The 22764-nt window shown below is 41.1% G+C and overlaps 1 protein-coding gene across 1 annotated transcript in view; it reads right to left on the bottom strand.

The window, feature by feature from the left end:
- Positions 1-6637: 6637 nt before the first annotated feature.
- LOC122250455 (fat-like cadherin-related tumor suppressor homolog) overlaps positions 6638-22764 on the bottom strand; it is a gene marked incomplete at its 5' end in the record, with an annotated part of 62065 nt that continues 45938 nt past the window's right edge. The window contains 19 exons of the mRNA XM_086531037.1: positions 6638-8988; positions 9437-9620; positions 10379-10546; positions 12590-12700; positions 13147-13534; positions 14252-14455; positions 14625-15503; positions 15662-16825; positions 17102-17359; positions 17813-18094; positions 18608-18822; positions 19235-19423; positions 20016-20207; positions 20343-20753; positions 20960-21241; positions 21446-21563; positions 21807-21973; positions 22253-22349; positions 22612-22764. The exon at positions 22612-22764 is cut by the window's right edge and continues 71 nt beyond it. Of these exons, the coding sequence (XP_086387163.1) occupies positions 8592-8988; positions 9437-9620; positions 10379-10546; positions 12590-12700; positions 13147-13534; positions 14252-14455; positions 14625-15503; positions 15662-16825; positions 17102-17359; positions 17813-18094; positions 18608-18822; positions 19235-19423; positions 20016-20207; positions 20343-20753; positions 20960-21241; positions 21446-21563; positions 21807-21973; positions 22253-22349; positions 22612-22764 (5859 nt within the window). The remainder of the gene's footprint in view (positions 8989-9436; positions 9621-10378; positions 10547-12589; positions 12701-13146; positions 13535-14251; positions 14456-14624; positions 15504-15661; positions 16826-17101; positions 17360-17812; positions 18095-18607; positions 18823-19234; positions 19424-20015; positions 20208-20342; positions 20754-20959; positions 21242-21445; positions 21564-21806; positions 21974-22252; positions 22350-22611) is intronic.

Below are 22764 nucleotides of genomic sequence, written 5' to 3' on the forward strand. Positions count from 1 at the left end.
AGCAATGGCCATAAGATTAGCTCCTAAAATCACAGAAGCACATATAAATTGTCATGGATTTCAGAAGATATCGTGTCAATTTAGCAACTAAGTTGTTTAGCAGAACAGTAGCAGCAGCCATCAACACACATGCTACACTTGGTGTTATGGCAAATGAAGCCACTGCTACAGCAAAGTTTATTTGCATATGGATGAGCTCTTTGATATATCTAATAGTTCTCAGAGGAATAATTTCAGATCATCAAAGTGTGCCATATCGAAAACATTTAACTTTGAGCAGATTAATGATATGACTAAATATATTAGATCATGGAACATAGGAGGCAACAGACATCATCTGCCATGTGTTGAGGGGTGGTTACAAAATTTAGAATCATTGAAATTACATTATAATTTTTATCTAAATCTTGCCAAAGTAGAGTATTTACTGACAAGAAAATTAAATCAAGACTGCTTGGAGAATTTCTTTGGTTGTATTAGAAACATTGGGGGCAATAATGATTCACCTAATACAAAAACATTTGTAGCAGCAGTAAAAAATGTAACCACAAACCATCTCATTCAGCAAACCCAGAATGGAAACTGATGATGCAACACCCATGCTTGCTTATTCAAAACTTTACAATACAAGGGAAAATAATTTAAAACAATATTTTAATTCATCTAATGCAACAAATACCATCATGCCAGATATGGAACCAGTAGAATTTCAAGAAAGTCTTGATGAAAATTTAGATATATTAACAGATGTAGCTATGTCAATAAATATGCCATCTTCTAATCATACAGAATATTCTAATGTTACAGAGATGGGAATATATTTTTCATCATTTAATCCATTTACCACAGACAATGAACAATGATATGGGCCATTACTTTTCCACATTTAATCCTTTTACAAATAATGATAATAGTGACTTCTTGATAAATACATCAGAATCTTATCCAGAACTTAAAGAAAATGCTGTTACATATGTTACAGGAAATGTATGCCATAAACTATTGAAGAATTCTATTCTAATAGATACATCTGGCTGCTCATTAACTAGTAATGTATTTTTGGATGCTAAAGCTAATGATAAAAGTATAAGTAAGTATCCAAAGTTAGAATTAGTAGATTTAATTACAGATTATGAGAAACGATTCAAATCCAAAATCAATTTATATATGTTTAAAGATCATATGAAACTTAATCCTTCAAAAGAACTTTCAGCAATTGATTTTAACATTGATTGGTGTGCAGGGATTAAAGAAAAGATAATTGATATTTTTTCAAGGTGTTTTACTTTGTGTTAAGTATCTATTTTGTTAAGTTTCATTACTGCATGTATCTGTTTCAGCTTATGTTTACAGTGTTTTGTATTTTATTTAATTTTATTTTTTCACCGCTTTAATGCTCAGGTATATTGGCATGTTCTCTTGCTTATGCTATTTGAGCTTTACACACAAGTAGCATGTTTTAGTGTAAATATGTTTTGTTTGTCTGTTTGTTTGTTTTTCATTGTGATAAGTATCTATTTTGTTCAGTTTTATCACTGTATGTATCTGTTTCAGTTTGTTAAGTGTTTTGTATTTTATTTTATTTGTTCAATATTTAAGTGATGCAACGTGTGTTTTAATAGCCAACAAAGTACAAGAAAATTATATTGATTTCCCATAATGGAGATGAAAGCCATGACTAGATATAAATGCTCAGTAATAATAGAATTCAAACATTGCGAAAAAAAACTGAACGAAACCATGACGTCACGAATAATGCTGGACTACGCCAATAGATGGCACTATTATGGTGGTATCTGGCAAGTATTGACTTACGCCCAGTTCATTTATTTTAAATGGTGTTTTCCTATCTTTCGTATACAATCTTTGGCTAGCAGAGTGCCATTTGTTTTTCTCACGAGAAACAGATCGAAAGGCAAGCCAGACTACATATAGTCTAAAACCCTCTAAAAGAAGAAAGAAGAAGAGAGGCAAGCCATGCCCTCGCAGGAGTCGCCGGGGCGGGAAACTGTGATCTGGACTGTAATTCGGTATCTACTTCTTTAAGATGTTTGTGCTGGGTAAGTGGACACCGAGTGCAAGTTCATTTTCTGATGACTACAGCACTACGGGGCGATCCTTCAGAAATTGTAGCGTAACTTTTTTTTCCAGCTGATGTACATACAAAAAAGGCTGGAAGTATGGTTCACAAATTAAACACACATAGTAAAAGTTCAATCAAAAGTTAATCAGATTAACAGACATTACTGTAAACATTTTTAAAAATCCTCCCCTAAAGGAGACAACTCACGAGAGTGATGGGTGGAAGGCGAGTGAGGACACCCTTATTTAGAAGGTGTGAGGTCACTTCCCAATTACCCTCAGCCATCTAACCTTACCCGAAAAACTCTGGCTACGCATGCTCGTTTGCGTAAGCTAGTTAACCATTCTATGGTTAGTTCGGCATTTCACCCCGTATATGATATGCATATTTGCAAATACGACAAATCCACCGACATTCGGTTTGTCATTGGTAGGGGTTCCGTTGTTCATTGTCAAATTGGTGATAGAGTGGTCATGGGTCGTTCCCCCTTCTTCAGGAGGAGGAGGAGGGGTAGCCAGGAAGTCATTCATTCTGGACCTGAGTCGTTTCCTGAAGGGACCAAAAAAACAACAACTAAACTATTGTTATCAACCTATCAGCAATAGCGAAGAGAGAGTGTTACGTATTCTCTCCTCGCTCAGTGGAAGCTTGGTTGCGTTCTCCAGTACCAAAGAGGGATTCGAGTTTTGTGTGAGACACCTCCTTACCGCCGAACCTGCCTACTGCGAGGGACGGTAATTTAGTGCCTCCCCCCCCCCAAGCGAATACGGTAGGCTCAGGTCTTCTTTCTTGTCTTTCTTTGTTGGATTTATTGGATATCAACCAGCGGCACGTGCCAAGGTCATTAAGCCAATGGTTCAATTTTATCTCATCAATCTAGAGAAGGTCATAAAGTTTTGTCTCCTTTAGAAAAGTGACTATTTTACTGATTATTTTTTCATTGTTTGATAGTAAATTTGTTATATTACAATCTATATTTTTAATCTGAAGATAGTTTTTTTTTTATATTTTGCCTTTGGCGGTCGTATTTTTCACATGCTAATAGGATGTGATGTATTGATAACCTGTCACAGTGGTTACGCATAGGAGGGAAAATCTTCTCAATATAGGGAGTGAGGTGGGTTATTCGTGTGGCATTGACCCTAATTCGGGCCAACACCACCTCCTCCCTTCTGTTTCTTCTGTGGGCTGTGTCCTACGGTTCTATATTCACTTTGTGTTTAGTGATTTGGTGGTTGGTCCACTCACTTATCCACAGATGTATTTTTGTTTTTATAAAGGAGGCAGAACACCTGAGATCTGTGCGGACAATGCCAGGCTCCAGATCACCAGTCGACCCGGCTAATTTGTCAGCCTGTTCGTTGCCATGGATACCCGAGTGTCCGGGTACCCATATCAGCTTGATTGGTTTGTTGGCACTATGTAATTTACGAATGATATTAAGCTGTAATTCATTTTTGGTAGTTTCTAAGGATTTAATTGCTTTAATTGCTTAGCCCTATTGCCCTATCGACGTGGGTCGTCGATAGGGCAAAATCTAAGGCTTTGTCTCTTGCAAAAAATTCAGCAAGAAAGATCGATGTATGATTCGGCAATCTGAATTTCAACTGACATTCAGTCGACCACACACCCGCTCCCACACACTCGTCTGTCTTGGAGCCGTCGGTATATAAATGAAAAAAAGGAAAGATGTTTAATGAGGATCTCTCTGAACCGCTGGCATACCTCCGCCTCCGGCACCGTGGCTTTGGCTGATGGTAGCCAGTCTAAAACGGTGGTGAAATTGGGGGTCTCCCACGGTGCTATATTTGATTGAACCAGGGTATCGATGGTAGAGAGATCTATACCGGCTTTATCTGTGAGGTCATCGAGTCTATTGCACAGCGGCCTTCCGTCGCGGTGCTGTGGGCTCAATAGCCGGTAAAAAATATTCCCGTTTGGGTGACGTGGCTGCCTGGCTACCTTTGCGGCGTAAGACAGCGCAAGCTGGCCGCATCTGAGACGGAGGGGAGGTACTCCCGACTCTATTTTAGACCTAATCAGGGATTTATATAACGTCAGTAAAGACTTTCTATCAACTCCCCATTCGTGTCCAGAAATGCTTTTTGACATTTATTCTTTAACTGACCAATGTAGTCTTTTAAATTTAGTTTACTATCAAAGAGAAGACCAAGAAATCTAGCAGAATTTTGAATAGGTATTGGGTGGTTGTCCTCGGAGTGAAAGAGGACCCTTAGCCCAGGGTATCGTGCCCCCTCGCCCATAGTCATGGGCACCCCAACGGCAGCCAGGGTGAAGGTATTTCTACCCCAATTGTGAAACTATTCCTTCTTAAGAAAGACCAAGACACACAAACCCAGCTTGAACCTTCCTCCAGCAATCAAAATCTTATTGAAAATAGACTTGCTGATCGGAATGTTCTCCGAACAACAATCTGCATTAAAGAGTGTGATTAGGCAAGGTATGACTCCCAGACGCAGGAATGCGGAAAGGAGGCATTCGTCACAACAACCTCAACCCCCTCCCACCACACAACGCCCGATATCCTAACCCCGTCCTATGACCAATCTGCATACCAAGCTTTCCCCTTTGCATCCCCTCCCCCTACCAGAATTTCTTCTCCCTCCACGCCACAAAATAAACACACACACAAACACACACTCCCCCTACACCTTCTATGGCAGTATCCATGACCAATGCCTCCCCTAGCTCTCCCTCACCACCTCCACCCTTCCCTGACACTCCGCCCCTGCATCCGTACCCACACCGCGACCTTGCTAACGCACGCCAGCCGCTCCCCGCCCCCCGCCCGGTGCCACGCAAGCGTTCGTCCAAGAACAACGCAGAGACCTCAACAACTAGCATGAGTAACAAATCTTCTACGCCAGAAACACCCAGAAGAAGCTACACCAGAAACAGTAACAGGAAGAACAAGCAAAATCCTCGTCCACTCAACCGCAACTGGGAAGATGCAACACGTCACCACGGGCCTGGAGTTCCTGTCCCCCCTACCACCCTTCCTCCTACTCCTCAAGCAGCACCTCTCGTCCTCAACAACTACGTAGAAACGAGCGGAAACACATCAGTCTCATCAACAAGATGAAGAAGGATTCGCCACCGTTATACCTCGAGGAAACAAAAAAGAAAAAGGAGGGAGGAACGCGATCCCTTGCAAGGCGCCGACGGTCCTAAGGAGATAAACAGAGAGAGAGAGAGAGAGAGAGAGAGAGAGAGAGAGAGAGAGAGAGAGAGAGAGAGAGAGAGAGAGAGAGAGAGAGAGAGGGGGGGGGGAGAGACAGAGACAGAGACAGAGACACCAGAGACAGAGACAGAGACAGACTAAAGATCAAAGTATTTTTAATGATGGATATAACAGCTCATTCAAAGGACACTGCTCACGAGAATTCCATACTTATTTTTTCCATTCAACATCTTCCTTCATTCTTTATATAAATAAGATTATGTATATTTTGCTTATAGTTGGTGAAATGTAGACGACTCTCAAAGGCAAATATATGACTCACATTGCCAGCTCATTTACGAATGATACATCACTATAATACTAGTAATTAATTTCCTCATTACAGAGTTGACACAAAATAATTTGACTTAAATGTTTTGGATATACATCATCATCCTCTGCATTGTATCTTTCCTGCTTATTCGTTTCCCACCCGGAAATAATTTGGCTATTATCATTATTAATACTATTATTAATAGTATTATCATAACCATCATTATCATTGTTGTTATATTCATCATTATCATCATCATTATAATGAGGATAATAAAGCTGGTAAAGTCAGTAAAATTGAGAAGAAAAAAAATTCTCACTGGTTTTGTGTAAGTTTTCTTGGGTGGATTTGATGTGTCTAGTTCTTAAAATACTGCAGGTTATTCAGTCTGCTTCTTGCACCAGACAGACTGAGATGAGAAAGATGCAGCATGACTGGATTCTGTACAGGCCTCAAAGTACTAAATCAGAGGCAGGGTCAGCCATGGTTCAAGGTGCCCCATCATTTGAAAGAGAAAGAAAATATATTTTTTTAAAACAAAAATTAAGGGCTGAATGAATATACCCTTATTATAATATTACTTGACCTTAACCTATCCCCATCCCTCCTCCTACTCTTTTCCCCTCTCTTTCCTTCTTGTCCCTCTCCCTTCCCTCACCTCCTATCCTTCTCCATCTCCCCTTCCTCCCTCCTCTCTCAGCCTTCCTTTCACACATCCCATCCTTCCTCCATCTCCTGCCTCTCTCATCCCACCTCCAACTCATTTACTTCAGCGAGTGCGAGATAAAATGAGTATATGGTATGTGGATCAGATATCACAACTAGTTAAGAGAGAAAACCACCCATTCATAAATTGTTTAAAACACAGTTGACAATGTTATATTTAAAAGACAAAAGGACAGTTAATTCATGTAATAGACATACAACAACAGAGAGAGCACTAGCCATATATAAGTGTGTGTTGGGTCACATGTGCTGTCCCAGATCTGTAAACTTCATATTTAGAACTCATCGGATAGCTTCAATAAATACCAGTAGCAAAGTTATTACAAGTTTATTTACAAAATCTGTATAAAACAATAGCTGCCAAAGCAACCATACAATTATCCATAAAACTGTTTTAATATAACCATTACTCCTGTATTAGTTCACATTAAAAATATGAATCCCTCCTCTACAGAGTATAGCTATTATCACAAGTACTTCGGTTAGTACAATAACCTATCAGGAACGGAATGGTACAGAGGATATGACAGCTGGTAGGATTGCAAAGCACAATGTTCATGACATGGTCAGTAATCAGTCTCTCATCTGCATAATCTCGGATTTCTTTGTTAGTTCCAAATAAGAAGAGATGAGTATGACCGACGTTGAAAAAAATAAGTAGTTTTACTGATCATGTCATATGTCAAACCGAGTAAATAAAATAGGTGAACTTACATCTCCAGTTCCAACATATAGGTAATGCAATTTGAAGAGTCAATTACGTTTACGAAAACGTTCCTTGGTTATGGAGGAAGCCTGTTTTGGGAAGCAGTTTTGGAGAACTGTCTATGCTTGATTGGATTAATTAAGATATCATTGTCAATAAAATACATAAAAATTACTGAAGTAATATTTTTAAAAGTTTATATATATATATAGATATAAAAGCTGCTCAATTCATGTTAATCGAGTTTAGCAACAAGCATCATTCAAGGTCGTCGTGGCAAATGCAGAGACGAAACCCACTACCGCTAGTGGGTCTTCGGCACTGCCTGGGCCACCACACCGTCTCTCTCCTATGCTCTTTGCACAAGGACACTTAAGGACACAAGAAACTGCCACCTTAAACAGGAGGGAAGTCTTCCATTTTAAATGCAGTCAGTTCTATTAAAATAAATACAATTCATAATTTCTAAACATTTCACATACATCACAATAAAAATTAAAAAAAAAATCTCCAATGAATGTGTCAAAACACAAACCATATTTCAATCTATCAACCTATGAATAATGAAATAAGGAGTCAGTGACAAAATGAAACGTATAAGTGAATCTAAAATACCAAAATGTAGTACCAATAATGATACAATGAAATGCAAAAAAAATGCATGACATTTTTTACCTATTTCTAACATGGACTAGTCAGTCATTCAGCCCAATCTGCGACTGGTTAGTTACCAAGAATCTTCACTGGCAGCTTGACACCAAACCTGAAGAATCTAACCCTGTCTGTTCACACTGGAAAAAATATAAACATTCTGTGGAACACATTTTGGAAATTATTTACAATTGACCACTTGTAGTTTTTTTTTTCTTCTTTTTTTTTAAATTATTTACAGTACTTATTTACAGTCACTGCTTTTTCACAGGCGACTTCTAAGTACTAGCAGACCAAACCATCTGCTGGCATGAGTCGCGTAGTTCGGGGTAGCACCAATAGCCTTGAGAATCAAAATAATCAAGGGAGACATATCTTGTCACTTGCTTGCGTTGCGGACAAACTCCAATCATCTCCAGTGCTATTGACTAAAGTATAATGCATCTATACCACACACTCGTCTAGGTTTTCTTGCTCGGAAACTCTGATAGAAATTGGCACTTTGCCCAAGGAAATCACAATTCAGGTTCTCTGCAGAAAATATCTGGAACCTTTTCTAAGTCTTCATGTGAATCATTGAAACCCTTGGATTTTAGGCACACTGGAAGATATACATAACACTTAAAAGGAATCCCTATGTAACCTTAGTCAGCTTACAGGCACTAAGAAATGGCAGCTGTAATTCACAAAAGAATCCACTTTACACATTTCCACAGAACACTTAATGAGAATACCTTTGTCCTGAAGTATCTTCTTTTCCTTTCCATCTCTCAAACACAATTTTTTTTTGAAGAGTACTTTTTTTTCTGAGACGTCTAAACACCTTTCTTAGATTTAAACTATTTGTGCGCTTTCCTCTGGATTAATTTTTCTGTCTTTTTCTCATATAAAACGTGGCAATCCACCCATTCTATTTTTTAATTTTGTCGTCATTCTCGAATTCCGAGTTGACTTCTGAGTCCTCAATATCACAGACATTGTCCAGGTCAGATGCAGACGTGTTGGACGCAGCGCCGCCCCATAAGGAGGCCCCTTCTTCCTCGTCTTCCATGCCGGAGATCACAGATATGTCTGCTCCGAATTCACTAAAGCGCTTCACTGTGTCATGCCTGCGATTGCTCCGAATTCTGTAGGGAGAGTAAGTGGCACCGTCGCGGTCCTCTGGGAGATGGTTGATGGGTGGAGGCCTGTAGACTACGTTGTAGGGATCGTCGAGTGTGTTCAGCAACTTCCCCCTCTCGTCGTCGGTCTCTGTCTCGCTTCCCACTTGGTACCGTGGGAGGTACTGGTTCGGGTGAGTTTCATATCTGCAGGAGGAGAAGGGTTAGAGACATCTGATGATCAATTTCATTAAGCTTTCCTTCACTTCGCTTGCATCCTATATATTGTTAAAAGAATGATATATTCAATACTATCTCTCTATTTATTGATATATATATATATAAATATATATATATATATATATATATATATATATATATATATATATATATATATATATACATAAACATGAATCTTGAAATTCATAGATAAATCACTGCATCCTAGTCAGTTTACAATTAGTTATGTCAATCCTAGTCATTTAATAAATTCAATAAATATTTCTTTACCCTAATAAAAAAAAAGTAAATAATACAAAGCCAAATACATTAAAATATTCAAATTAATGAACCTAAAAAATACTTGCATAACCAGGTATAATCTTTATCCGAATCTTACAAAATAAAAGCAAAATCCACAACTACTGTGCTGTACCTCTGCGGTTGGGGAATGAAGAGTGATGTGTCAGACTCGGCCCCAGCGTCAGAATTGGGGTCGAGCAACTGTGAGGTATCTAGGTCAGGTCGGGACTCAAGCTCGAATTCAGTACCACACTCGCTCACTAGCTCGTCTGCTGGCAAGGTCTCCATATCTCTACCAGGATCTACTGGGCCCTCCACTGCAATTCAAAGGCGACAATGAGTTTCATCTCTGTCAGATCTCGAAAGGAAAATCTTCCTTGCTTTTTGCTTGCTTAATCTACAACATGCATTGCCTGTACACCCTTGTGGATATACTTTGCAGTTCAGACTGCACCAAAAATGAAGTTTCTAACAAATAATAGCTCAATTATCTTTTTAATCTTATATTTATAGGTATGAATTAATTTCAGTACCTTAGTTATCTGATAAGAGAAAGTAAATAATCAAACACTGGTTAGTGATATGATAGATATGAAAGAGAAGGAATAATTTCCAATAAAAGGATGTAGTGATTCAATAGTTGAAAAAATCCTAGTGAAAAATATGTTGAAATTTTAACCCCCCAACAATTTACCAATTTACCTACACTTGAACCCCATATGATGTTAATGTGATATATACATATGCTTTCAATCTTTCTTATTCATTCCTGAATATCTTCATAGTCAAAGCATAGGTTCTGCAAATATAGATCTATCTAAGCTCATATGCTTATTCTACAGGGTGTTAAAAATCACCACATCTTGGGTCTATTGAAACTATTCTTCCTCATTCAATTCTCTCACCGACTATCCTCATGAACCAAGTTAATCTAACTAAACAACAAATATGCTTTTGAAAAATCAGTGCATAAATATCTTACCTGTGAAAAAAATAACTGTAAAAAAAAAAAGTAGGGGGAAAATGAGAAAAAAAAAAAAAAAAAAGATGGGGGGATACGCTTCACCAAGCCTACCTGGGGGCATCAAAGGCTGATTTTCTGCTGGCTTCACTACTATAGACTCGTTAGACTCATTGGAATGGTATGAGGAGGAATCTCTCACTTCTCCTCCGGGAACTTCCATGATGTTGGGAAGTGGGTTCTGGGAAGGTCGCGCCCAGTCCGAGCAATCCCAATGGTAGCCTGCCACCAACGTTGGACACCAGGACACAGGTTAGTCACAACACAAGTCACAGAAGAAAGGAGAAAAAGAAAATTGGCCCTCATTCTTTGGCATCATGTCCAGGCTGGTGTTTTATTAAGAGAATTTTTCTTTATATACATTGTATTTTGGATTTTGTAAACTTTTTATATATTTTTGATGTATTTGGGACTTTATATTCAGAAGATTGTCTTGACACTTTTTTATGTATTTATATATTCTTTAAATTTGGGGGAGCTTTCCTTGAATTTTTTAAACCATGAATGAGTATTTCAGGGTTCCTTGTTTATCAGACCAATGAGGACCAATTATGCACATACAAGTCTCTGCTTCCGTCATGCACAGAGCAAGTTTATCTGGATTCCTCATGATTTAGGTGGAAGCAGCGGACACAGACGTCTGTCCATACTCTAACATAACGCTGCCGGAATAAAGCCATTTTCTTTTTCTTTTCTTACATCTACATACAGCACAGACGCATATACTCCTGTGCTGCTGAGATCTAAAGCACAGCAGAAGCAAATTTGATCATAACACTTTCATCCTCACCCTTACAGCATCTGTCACCCTCATAAATCTGGCATCCTATCTTATTCACAACGTATTTACAACTCGGAATAGGTACATGTTACTTTACAAATAAAGTTTCTGGAGGAGGAAGTTAATACAATCTGCCATTCTTCAGACTGCAATGACAGAGTCGAAGCAAGCACGGAAAAATATTTAACATGAGCGTCTAAGGTCAAGGCAATGGGTCACAGATACGATGACATAGTAGGCACTTCACAGAATTTAGATTATAATACAGCTGACCTAGGAAAGGAGCTTAATTCCTCTCTTTTATGTGAGGGGTAAGTGTTCACAAAAACACAGATTAGTTACACACTGGTGGAGAAAGTATTGGCAAAAAGGGGTATTTCAAATTCAGTGTTAATTAAAAGGGAGGACTCTATGAGTTCAACATGGACAATGACAGGCCTGTTTCTCAATTGAAAGATATATCACACCTATTAAAGAATTTAGAGAACTATTAATTATTATGAATGTAAACTTAAACTAGAAAGTAATGCAATTCTATTCTTTAAATCTCTTACACTCCTATAATGAAGTCTTATAGATATTCTTTACACAGTAAGAACACCATAAGAATACTATGTCCTTTTCTTATAAAATAAAATCCCTATTATCAAACATCCCCATTAAGAAGATCCTTATCAAGTTCAAGACTATACATGGATTTATACATGGATGTTTGCATAAGCTTTTAATCTTGTGTGATTCCTAAAACCTTACTTTAACTAACTTTCTTTGATCATGCTGATGAAAAGATATAAAATGAAAAAAGTTTAAATCCCAAAAATGATCAAAGCCGAACTTGGAGGTTATCAGTTAATGTCTAATTGAACCAAAAGAAATATCCATGCCACACAGAACACTTTGAATTAAGAGAACAGCTCGCAAAGTAATGAATGAGCACCGCACTTTCAAGAAAATACTGAAAGATTTACTTGCCGTTGAAGGGACATTAGAGAATACCTGTAAATCCATATATCATCCATTGAAGTCAGTCATACACACAATTTACAAATCTATACAATGATAAAGGTGACAGAGTCCTCAAGTTAGAGGTAGGTACTGTAAGTGTTATGATCTCCAATGTAACAAGAACTGTAATGTCCTCCTCCCACTCCTAGAGTGAAAAGGTAATTTTATAGGTACTTCTGCTCATTTTACCTAAGACTAATAACAACATCTTAAAATTAAATAAGTGCTAGTGTAAAAATAAATAAATATAAGAAGCACATACAAGCAAGCGCAAACATGCTACTCAGTCCGCAACATATGCTAAGACTCACATTTATAATATGCATGATGCACTAATAACAATGTTTAAAAATCATGCTACAATTTTTAGGTTTTTATAAACATTCTGAACTTGACCAACAGAACAGAGAGGGAGAGAGAGAATAAGATAGATAGGGAGAGAGAGACGACCACAAAATGGAGGGTACAATAAGACTCACCTGGCAGGTCGTCCATTGAGGCCCCAGACCGCACACTAGCATCATCTCTGGTGCTGCCATCTACACTTAGTTTCTTGAGGCTCATGTACTCACCCTGACGGAACTTTACATCTGGCAAGAACAAGACAGCAGCTGGTATGATTCTCCCCACACGACAACAAGAGGCATTAAAGGCCAAAAAGACATTTGTTTTTTACTTTGCATGTTCTCTTGCTATAATAGAGCAGTATCAGTTTTTGCCTTATTTTCTCTTGCCGTAAAGAAATAAGTGACATTTTTTGGCTTATATTTTCCTACCATAAGGTGTCTCAATGAAAAAAACAACAACAACTAAGCAAGGACATTGCTATGAATGCAATGTCACTAATATCAAACACAGATCATACATAATTGCAAAATAAAAGGAATACACCTGAAACAATATAGTTACTTTTGACAAAGACTTGGGGGAATATATCATTCAAGATTTACTGCCAGTTTCCATTCACAAAGTTAAGACTTGAGAGCATTATTCCTAACCCCAACGAGAACAGACTCAACACATGCACAATACAAACCATTTTGGATCTTGGCATTCTCATAGTAGGTGTCCTTCAGATTATGTGCAAGTGCATCCTTCCACGGTTTATGCAAACTGTCTGTATCTGCTGCCAAAGTGGATCCTGGTGAGCCCAGGGTGGACCCCAAGGTGGAGCCCAGAGTGGAACCCCGTGGGGTCCCAAGAGGGTTAATCTGGGGGGTGTGGAGGTGGTGGTGATGGTGGTGAAGGCTGTTGGGCTTGGATATGTTTTGAACAAAGTCCCGGGAGTACTGTGGAAGGTTCTCTAGCTCATCCCCAGCTGAGCCGTAGCTACGGATGGTGTCAAAGTTGTTTAGCGGCATGTACGCAGGTTCACTAGGACTAGTGGGGTAGGAGTCGGGGCGAGGCGTGCAACCGTGCGGATTCTGCAACACATACAAGCCAACACAACAGTAAGGCGCAGCCAACACAACAATCATGACCTGACAGGGCTGCTTTGGGAGGAAGTGCGGTACGTCATCAAAATACAGACTTTTATGACAAGACATGAGCAGGGCCATTTAGAAATGAGTTGCTCGGGGTATTCAAGTATCATTTTCAACCCCTTCTGTATCTTTTGTTTATGTTTAGGTGGCTACATTTTGATGATTTACCTCTGTTAGTCAGACACTATTACACAAAGTTTGTGGAAAAAAAATGTCTCAAAACTTATTGGTGGAATGCATGTGTAAAATAATATTGAAGCCTATGGCACATGCAAAGCCTCTATCAAATAATCATAAAAAGCTATTGTGGCAATATGGTGATGTAAGCAAATTCTAGATGTGATCTCTACATCTGCAAATTTAAGTGTAGTTTTTTTAAAAGATTGCACAAAAGGTTCCAAAATACGAAAAAGCAAAAATAAAAATGAGTATCACCATATACTCTTTACATATAAGGGTTATAACTAGCTCTTAAAACATCACCTTCGGTGCATTAAAATATTGTTTAACAAAATATTTTAGTTCAGTAATTACCTAATGAAATCCACACAGTTATGAACACACAAATACAGGCACACAGCAAATATTCTCATAAGTGCTAATGAATGTAGTAAAGGTAAGAAAAAAAGAAAAAAGGAAAAATCACAACATATTTACCTGGGAGGCTTCCAAATTGCTCATCTTCGAATTTCTCTTGTAAATGTTATGATTGTCTGTATTTTTGGGTTTCAGGATAACGTGGTTGGTCTGCTCTATCAGCTGTCTTCTGCGAGCAGCTCTTCTCTCTCGGCAGTGCATTGCTAAGACAATGATCAGGCCAAGAATGATCACTGATACTATGCCGATGACTATGTAGATGATCTGCAATGGAAACTTTGATCAGTACATGAAATCTTTTTCCCTTCACAATTCAATAAACCAATTATTTGTAAAACCAGACTTTTTTTCTTGAATCAACAAACTAATTGAGAAATTTATCTCTGTATCACAAGTTTTGCTCGATAGATGAGAGCCTTCACCGGACACCTACCTCCTCCATTCCAATATCGATCAGCGTTCCTCTGACAGCATCACAGTAAGTCCCAGTAGCATTTCCTGGACACATACATCTGAAGCTCCCATACGTGTTGATGCAACTGCCCCCATTCAGACAGGGGTTCTTGGCACATTCATTGATGTCAATATTGCAGTAGGCACCTGTGAACCCACGGCACTTGCAGATTGGGCCAGAAATGCCCTCCTCGCAAGTTCCTCTGTTCAGACAAGGATTAGGATTGCAATACATGTACTGGCAGCGAGGGCCTGACACTCGAGCAGGACATTCGCATCTGTAAGTATTTCCAGTGTTGACGCAATGGCCATTGTTTAAACAAGGGGAGGAAGCACATGGATTGGAGTCCTGTTCGCAGAGCGACCCAAGGAAACGAGGGTGGCACTGGCATATGAAGAAGGCACCACGCTCCTCGCAGGTGCCACCATTAAGGCAGGGGTGAGCACCACAGACACCAGGAGGCTGTAACTCGGCCTGGCAGTGCTGCACGACGTGGGCCAGGCGGGTGAGCGACGCCACTTTGGTTGTCGCCTGATGAGTGAGTGGCAAGGGGGTATCATCCACTCTAGGGTCGTCGATGCAGCCAACCATGCCCTGCCGTGGGTCCTGTGCTCCTGCCCAAGGCCTGACCTCTGCTCCAAGGTACAGGTGTGGGGTTTCGAGGTTGAGCAAGTCAGAGGAACCAGGCGAGGCTCCTTGTTCCCTGAACTGGCCATCCACGGTCACTTCGGCTGCGTTGCCAAACCTCTCCAACCCTACGTGGTGCCACTGGCCGTCATCCACGCGCACAGACGTCACAGTCACCAGACCTTCCCCACTCCCCAAGTCCCACCTGTATCTGACTTCCCCTTCCTCGAGCTGTAAGGAATAAGAAAAAGGTGTAAAGATAAGAAAAAGGAATGATGAGAGGAATACACACGCAACAGATAACATCCACCATTATAACTCTCCCTTAATCAAGTCAATATCTACGATAAAATAATCATCTAAAAGAGAAACTAATAATACCAAATTACCTCGAGGATGCTATAGTCGATTCTTCCAGCAGTAAACATCAAGTTCCCGGAAGGATGCAGCGTGCGGAACCAAAGGGAGAAGGAGAAGTGACGCTCAATCGGGTTCCGGAGGGAATACTGCGTGTAGCTCTTGCCTCGGAACGACAAAGGCGAGACGGGAGAGTAGCATTCAGGATTGGTGTCTCTCCCTATGCAGCTGGTCTTGTTTAAACTGCAAGTAGCACCAACTAGACCTTCTGGACAAACACATATGTATCCAAGTCTTGAACTATCTGGTTCGCATATCTTGAACGAGGGGCATGGGTTGTGAGCGCACTCGTTGATGACAATCTCGCAACGAGCACCAGAGAAGCCGATGGGGCAGATGCACTCTGACTCGTGGCGGTGGCGAAGGGACACGAAGCTTTTGGTATCTGTTACAATGGCAACCTGACTGTCGTCCAGCACCACTTGTTCCTTGCACTCGCCATTCTCGCAGGTATCTTCCGTGCACTCATCTTCAACAACACCCACCACCTGGAGTCCCAGCACAGATTCCAGCGTCTGTTGCCCTGAGGCGACCTTTTTCCGAACGAGGCTCCTTGGGTAGAAAGCGTCTCCGTTCTTCCTCACGGCGAAGAGGACGTCCAGGTCGGCCGCATTTCCGTATTTTCCTTTGCCCACTTTCTTCTTGCCGTCGCGCCTCGTTCTCGAGTGGCTGTTTTGGAGACTGAGGATCACGACGTCCCTCGACTTCACGTTCAGGAGGTTCTTGATCCCTCTGTGGAAGCTGCGTTTGTAGGACAGCAGGAACTCCTCTGCCGTGGCCCCTCCCAGCTGGACAATGACAGCGTTCTCCACCATCTCGTCACTGATATTGATGACATCAGCCTCTGCTTGGCTAATGGTCGTGAACTTCCCATCGGTGACCGAAATGTTGACCGTGTAGGATCCCTCATCCAAGCCACCCACGGCAGACAGGGTGCCATCGCGAGGGTCAATTGTGAAGTAACTCGAGCTTCCTCCATTGTGGCTGGATATAATCGAGTAGGTGAGCGTGTCGTAAGGGTCCTCATCCGCAGCCTTGATTTTGCCGAGGACGCCGCCGAAATAGTCTCCAGTGTGGACGAACACGGTCACGTACAGAGGGAACACCACCGGATGGTAACGAGATTCTTCGATGATCTGCAAATGGAAATATAACAAAAAAATGAATGACAAAGCATTCAGACATCTAAGAACACGCATATATCATCAAATACCAGTAAAAAACAAACTTCAAAATTGACGAAGTACCCTACTAAGATAATACAACGATAGACGAAAAAAAACATAAACAAAACAAATTACCAAAAATCAAAACAAATCTCAAAGCCATCCAGGATCCCATCTCCAAGCCACTCTTTATCTAACTCTCTCCCAAAACAACAAAACCCCAACGGAACAAGACGTCACACCAACCTTGACATCAATCCACGTCTCGGCGAACAGCGGAGGACGACCATTATCGTACACCCTAATGAGCAAATGGTAGTCCGCTTTAACCATGTGGTTGAACTTTGTGGCAGTGCGCAGGTGTCCGTCCTGAGTCATCCGGAACGCGTTGTTCTCGTTCCCGTTGCGGATCTCGAAGGTGAACGGCCCACCATTACCCGAGGCTTCGTCGTCGTTGTCGATGATGTCGAACTTGAAGACCAGGTGGTTCACTGGCTTGTCCTCCTGTGGAAGGTTGAAGTGGAAGGGTTATTATTATTTTTTTTTAGGTTTGTATGTCAGTCTCGCGCTCGCGGTGTATAATTTTTTTTATGTCTCCTCCCTGAGACTTAATAATGTTTATGCACGTCCACACGTACGTATGCATACACATTCACTCGCGCTCTCTTTCTTTCTTTCTCTCTCTCTCTCTCTCTCTCTCTCTCTCTCTCTCTCTCTCTCTCTCTCTCTCTCTCTCTCTCTCTCTCTCTCTCTCTCTCTCTCTCTCTCTCTCTCTCTCTCACTCTCTCTCTCTCACACACACACACACACACACACACACACACACACACACACACACACACACACACACACACACACACACACACACACACACACACACACACACACACACACACTTCCTTACTCATGCACTCACTTCCTCACTCACAACGAAACCAACACAAGTGAAACCCTCACCTGAACATAGGCGGTGTGGTTGGTCTCGACAAACACCGGAGGATTGTCATTGGCGTCGCTGACTTCGATGTTCAGCATGACCGAGCCAGACCGCTGGGGAATGCCGTGGTCCAGCGCGATTACCTCGAGGTTGTACGAGGACACAGTCTCTCTGTCGAGGGGTCCCGCCACGGAGACATGACCTAACTGGGGGTCGACGTAGAACTGTTTCTTGGGGTCCCCGTTGGCGATGGCATAGCTGATCTTCCCGTTGGCTTCGCTGTCTAGGTCCGTGGCTACGACCTGGGAGGAAAGCGGGTGGTCTTTGAGGGTTTCTTTTTTGTGGTTTTTGTTTTTTTTGTTTTTTGGATTGAGGAAAAATGAGTAGGGAAAGAATTGATGAACTTGCTATGGTTCATTTATGTTTCCTTCTTACACGCTAAATGTAAAATACAGAAATAGAGTATTTCGTATTTTATGCTTTATTCTTGTACGCTAAACATAAAATACAAAAACATTGAATTTCGTATTTCATTCTTCTTATGTCACTTTGGTTCTTGCTAAAATGATCGCAGACGTATGTGTTACTCTGCCTCAAACTTATAAAAAACAACAACCAAGCTCTTTACCTACTCAGAAATGTGTGTTACTCTGCCTCAAACTTTCTTTTTAAAGAAATCAACCCATTTTCCACAACTCTTTACCTACTCAGACATGTGTCTTTCTCTGCCTCAAACTTTCTTTTTAAAAAAATCAACCAATTGTCCACAGCTCTTTCCCAAAACCTACTCAACCCTCCTCTCCTCTCCTGCATACCTGGATAAGCCTCTCTCTATTCAGCGCAGCTTCGTTGACGATGGCAGAGTACGAGTTCTGGAGGAAGATGGGTGCATTGTCGTTGATGTCTGTGATGGTGACGTTGACGGTCGCGTGGTTGGACAGAGGGGGCTCTCCGCCGTCTGTTGCCTGGACGGTCAGCTGATAGTTGTGGGCTCTCTCGTAGTCCAGAGGGTCCTGCACCGATACGACACCTGTCAAAAAAAAAGTTAGAAGGGGATTTTATTAAGAGAAGAGTAGGCTCTCTCGTAGTCCAGAGGGTCAAAAGTTAGAGGGGGATTTTATTAAGAGAAGATTAGAGTAGAGTAGAGTAGGGGAGATCTTATTAAGAGAAGAGAAGAGAAGAGTAGAGTAGGGGAGATTTTATTAAGAGAAGAGAAGAGAAGAGAAGAGAAGAGAAGAGAAGAGTAGAGTAGGGGAGATTTTATTAAGAGAAGAGAAGAGAAGAGAAGAGAAGAGAAGAGAAGAAAAGAGTAGAGTAGGGGATATTTTATTAAGAGAAGAGAAGAGAAGAGAAGAGTAGGGAGTGAGTTGTCTTCATACGCAATGGCATTTAAATCATGTTCATGTAAATCATATTCCTTCAGCCGGATTATAAAACATTACCTGTCTTTGGGTTGATGGTGAATTTACGGTGTTCGTTCCCGCCAATGATCGAGTAAGTTATCTCTGCATTCTTTCCGGAATCCCTTGATGTGGCCAACACTCTAACGATGTCAGAGCCTATACTCGCACTCTCTGTCACTGTTGTGTAGTAGGTGTGACTTGCGAACTCTGGAGGATTGTCGTTCATATCTGGGGGTGGGGGGGAGGGGGACGTGAATATTAAGATCACATAAACTTACATGAGAAATGCCGTAACATATACAAATACATAAATCGTCCTTTAATCCATTGCGGACAGTTCCCTTAATTAATATTACAAGGTTATCCAACACCTATTACTTTGTCCACACAAAGCCCATAAGGTATCAATAAAGGATAAACACGATCTTTTTCCGTCTTTCTTAATCATTTCCGACTATCTTGTAATGAAAGCAAAGTTCCTAAAAAAAACTGAATTCATCAAAAATATACTCGTTTTTTTTGGGTGTTCCTCTTTTACCTCAAACATAAAAAGTCAGATGAATCACAAAAAACACAAACACAGTAACGTGCACATAACAGAATTGATAAAACACTGCCACAAATTGAAAGGAAAAACTCGCGACGTTTCGAACTTTTAAAGAAAGTTCCTCATCGGGCGTGAGCAATCCCAAAATGAATATTTTTTGGATTGCTTACGCCTGATGAGGAACTTTCTTTAAAAGTTCGAAACGTCGCGAGTTTTTCCTTTCAATCTGTGACAGTGTTTTATTAATAAAGAGTCAGATTTTATCACGCTTACCTGAGACTAGCACAAGAATGTTTGTCTTGGCTGACAGCTGTGGCGTGCCGTGGTCCTTGGCAATGACTGTGAGGTTGTACATCGCCTGCTTCTCTCTGTCCAGGCTCTGCGTTACGCTCAAGATCCCTGTCTGGCGGTCCATCAGAAAGATGTCGTTTCCTTCTATGTCGTAAGTAACTTTCCTGTTCATTCCTGGAATTAAAAAAATAATATTTGTTAAGTTTGATAGATTTATATCTATTTCTTTGTTTGATGTCAAGTACAACCTGAGGCAATTAAGCATCACTATTTCAAGTTATTTTAAAGATTTAAAAACAACAACAGTACCTTTATCAGGATCAGCTGCATGTATCTTCAGCAAGAGCAGGTTCTCGGGGGAATTTTCCGGGACATTAATACTGTAACTGGGCATACTGAACACGGGGGCATTGTCATTCACGTCAGTGATCTCAACCTCCACCTGACACGTGCACTGCCATTCCTCGTTACTCCCGTCCTTCACGATGGCCTTGAGGGAGAAGTGGGACTGCGTCTCCCGGTCCAGCTGTTTGGCCACCGACAGCTGTCCCGTTTCCTGGTCCATGGCAAAACCTCCGGCGCCCTGCCCGGTGATGTAGAACTGTGGCTGGGAAGTGAGGTCTTTGTCCGTGGCTGTTACTCTTAGTAGGTAGGTCCCGGGGAGGGCTGCCTCGCTGATGGTGTGGCGATACAGTGGCGTGGTGCACATGGGACCGTTGTCTGTGGAAGGGAGGTCATGTTAGTTAGTGTATGTACGAACACTTATCTACACACACACACCTACATATGCCATAAAAATACTTGATATCTACAACCATATCTCTCCACGAATAGAACAGAGAAATCCACCAGAAAAAAAGAGCCCCCCCCAAAAAAAAAAAAAAAAAAAAAAAAAAAAAAACACGTAGATATAATCCCACTCTCACCATTGACGTCCAAGATCTCAATGAAGACCCAAGCCTTGGCAACGAACACCCCGTCGGTCGCGGTGACCTCCAGGGCGTACTGGTCGACCACCTCTCGGTCCAGCTTCTTGGCCACGTAGATCTGGCCTCCGCTGCGGACGTGGAAGTGCTGGAGGGCGTTGCCAGCTGTGAGGTAGTAGATGATGCCCTGATCCACTTCGCCGTCCAGAGCCCCGCCTCCGAGGTCGTAGTCCTGCACCTCCAGCTGCACGACCACTGTGCCCGGTAGCGCGTCCTCGCGTGCTGGGGGAAGGGTAGAAAAAAAGAAGGGTAGAGAAAGTGTTAATTTAAAAAGTCCTAGATCTTCTTTTGTCAGCTTAACAAAGAGAAAAAAATAGTATAGATAAACAATAAGTGAGATACAGAATGTAGGTTTGATCATAAAAATATTTATTGGTATGATAAACCCCTTAATGATATTCAAAATCATATTTCCCTTAATCTCACCTGTCGACCGATATTCATCCTTCACAAACTGAGGAGGATTGTCGTTATAATCTATGACGTCAATCATGATGATTGCAACTGAACTGCGCTGTGGGGTCCCATTATCCTTAGCTATCACCTGAAAACAAGAAAGAAAAACATTATAACAACCAGGGCTTAAAACACAACTCTTCCTTTAATATATCAAGCAAAATATAAGAAAAACTTACAAAGAATCTCACAAATGACACACACACACATACAAATATAAACAAATAATTTCCAAACCAGATACAAACCAACAAGAGAATATATACACACAAAGAAAAAAAATGGCGAACCACCATCTCAGAAACAACAACCAAGAAAGACCACCACCAACCCTGAGTTCGTATTTGGACTTGGTCTCCGCGTCGAGCTCCTGGTTGAGTGAGAGCCAGCCGGAATAAGGGTCGAGGGTGAAGAGCGGCTCCTCCAGAAGGGGTGACTGCTCCTCGAGGGTATAGCGGACTTCAGAGTTGCTTCCGGCGTCCTTATCCTTGGCGAATACTATAGGAGGAGGGGGAAAGAAAGGATAAATTATCCGTATTTGCATACGCTGATACGTACGCTGTGCATATTTGTATATAACTATTGGTATATACATGTTTTTGTTTAGCATACACTAACTCGTTCACATAAGCAACAAGTATGCCTTTTTTTCCATATACGATTAACACACACACGCAATTCTCACCTCTCTTGCTATAACTCAGACGCAAACGTCTAAACACATGGCAGACATTATTATCAAAACAGCAACACAATAATACCAAAAAATACACGAACCTTTAACAACGTTGGACCCTGAAGGAGTATTCTCAGCCACAGACACGTAATAAGTCTCGCTCTCGAACACTGGGGCTTCGTCATTCACATCTTGAACCTGGAAAATAATCGAACCTAGTATTATACGACTTGCAGAGGAGAAATTTTAATAATACAATCATTATCAGTTTTAAAACGTGTTCTCATAGTGTGAAAATGGGTAAGACCTATTTTGCTTATGAATGATAAAATAGTGGAAACTTATTTTCTTACACACACACAAAATAAAACACCACCAAGTTCTTCTAGCACCGCGATTACATAACAAACAATAAAACAACAATAACAACAACAAACAGACCCCCTTCCCGAACCCGTACCTCAATAACCACCGTCGTGCTAGCAGCGAGTTCTGGCTCATCGATAGGCACAGCTGTCACGATGAGGGTCAGGCGCTGGATTTCCTCATGATCCAGGAGTGAGGTGAGGGTCAGGGTGCCACGAGGGGACACTGAAACTGGAGGGGAGACCTC

This window comes from Penaeus japonicus, unplaced genomic scaffold, assembly GCF_977035675.1.
Source record: "Penaeus japonicus unplaced genomic scaffold, GWHDUDI00000001_assembly GWHDUDI00000034, whole genome shotgun sequence".
NCBI classification, from domain to species: Eukaryota; Metazoa; Arthropoda; class Malacostraca; order Decapoda; family Penaeidae; genus Penaeus; species Penaeus japonicus.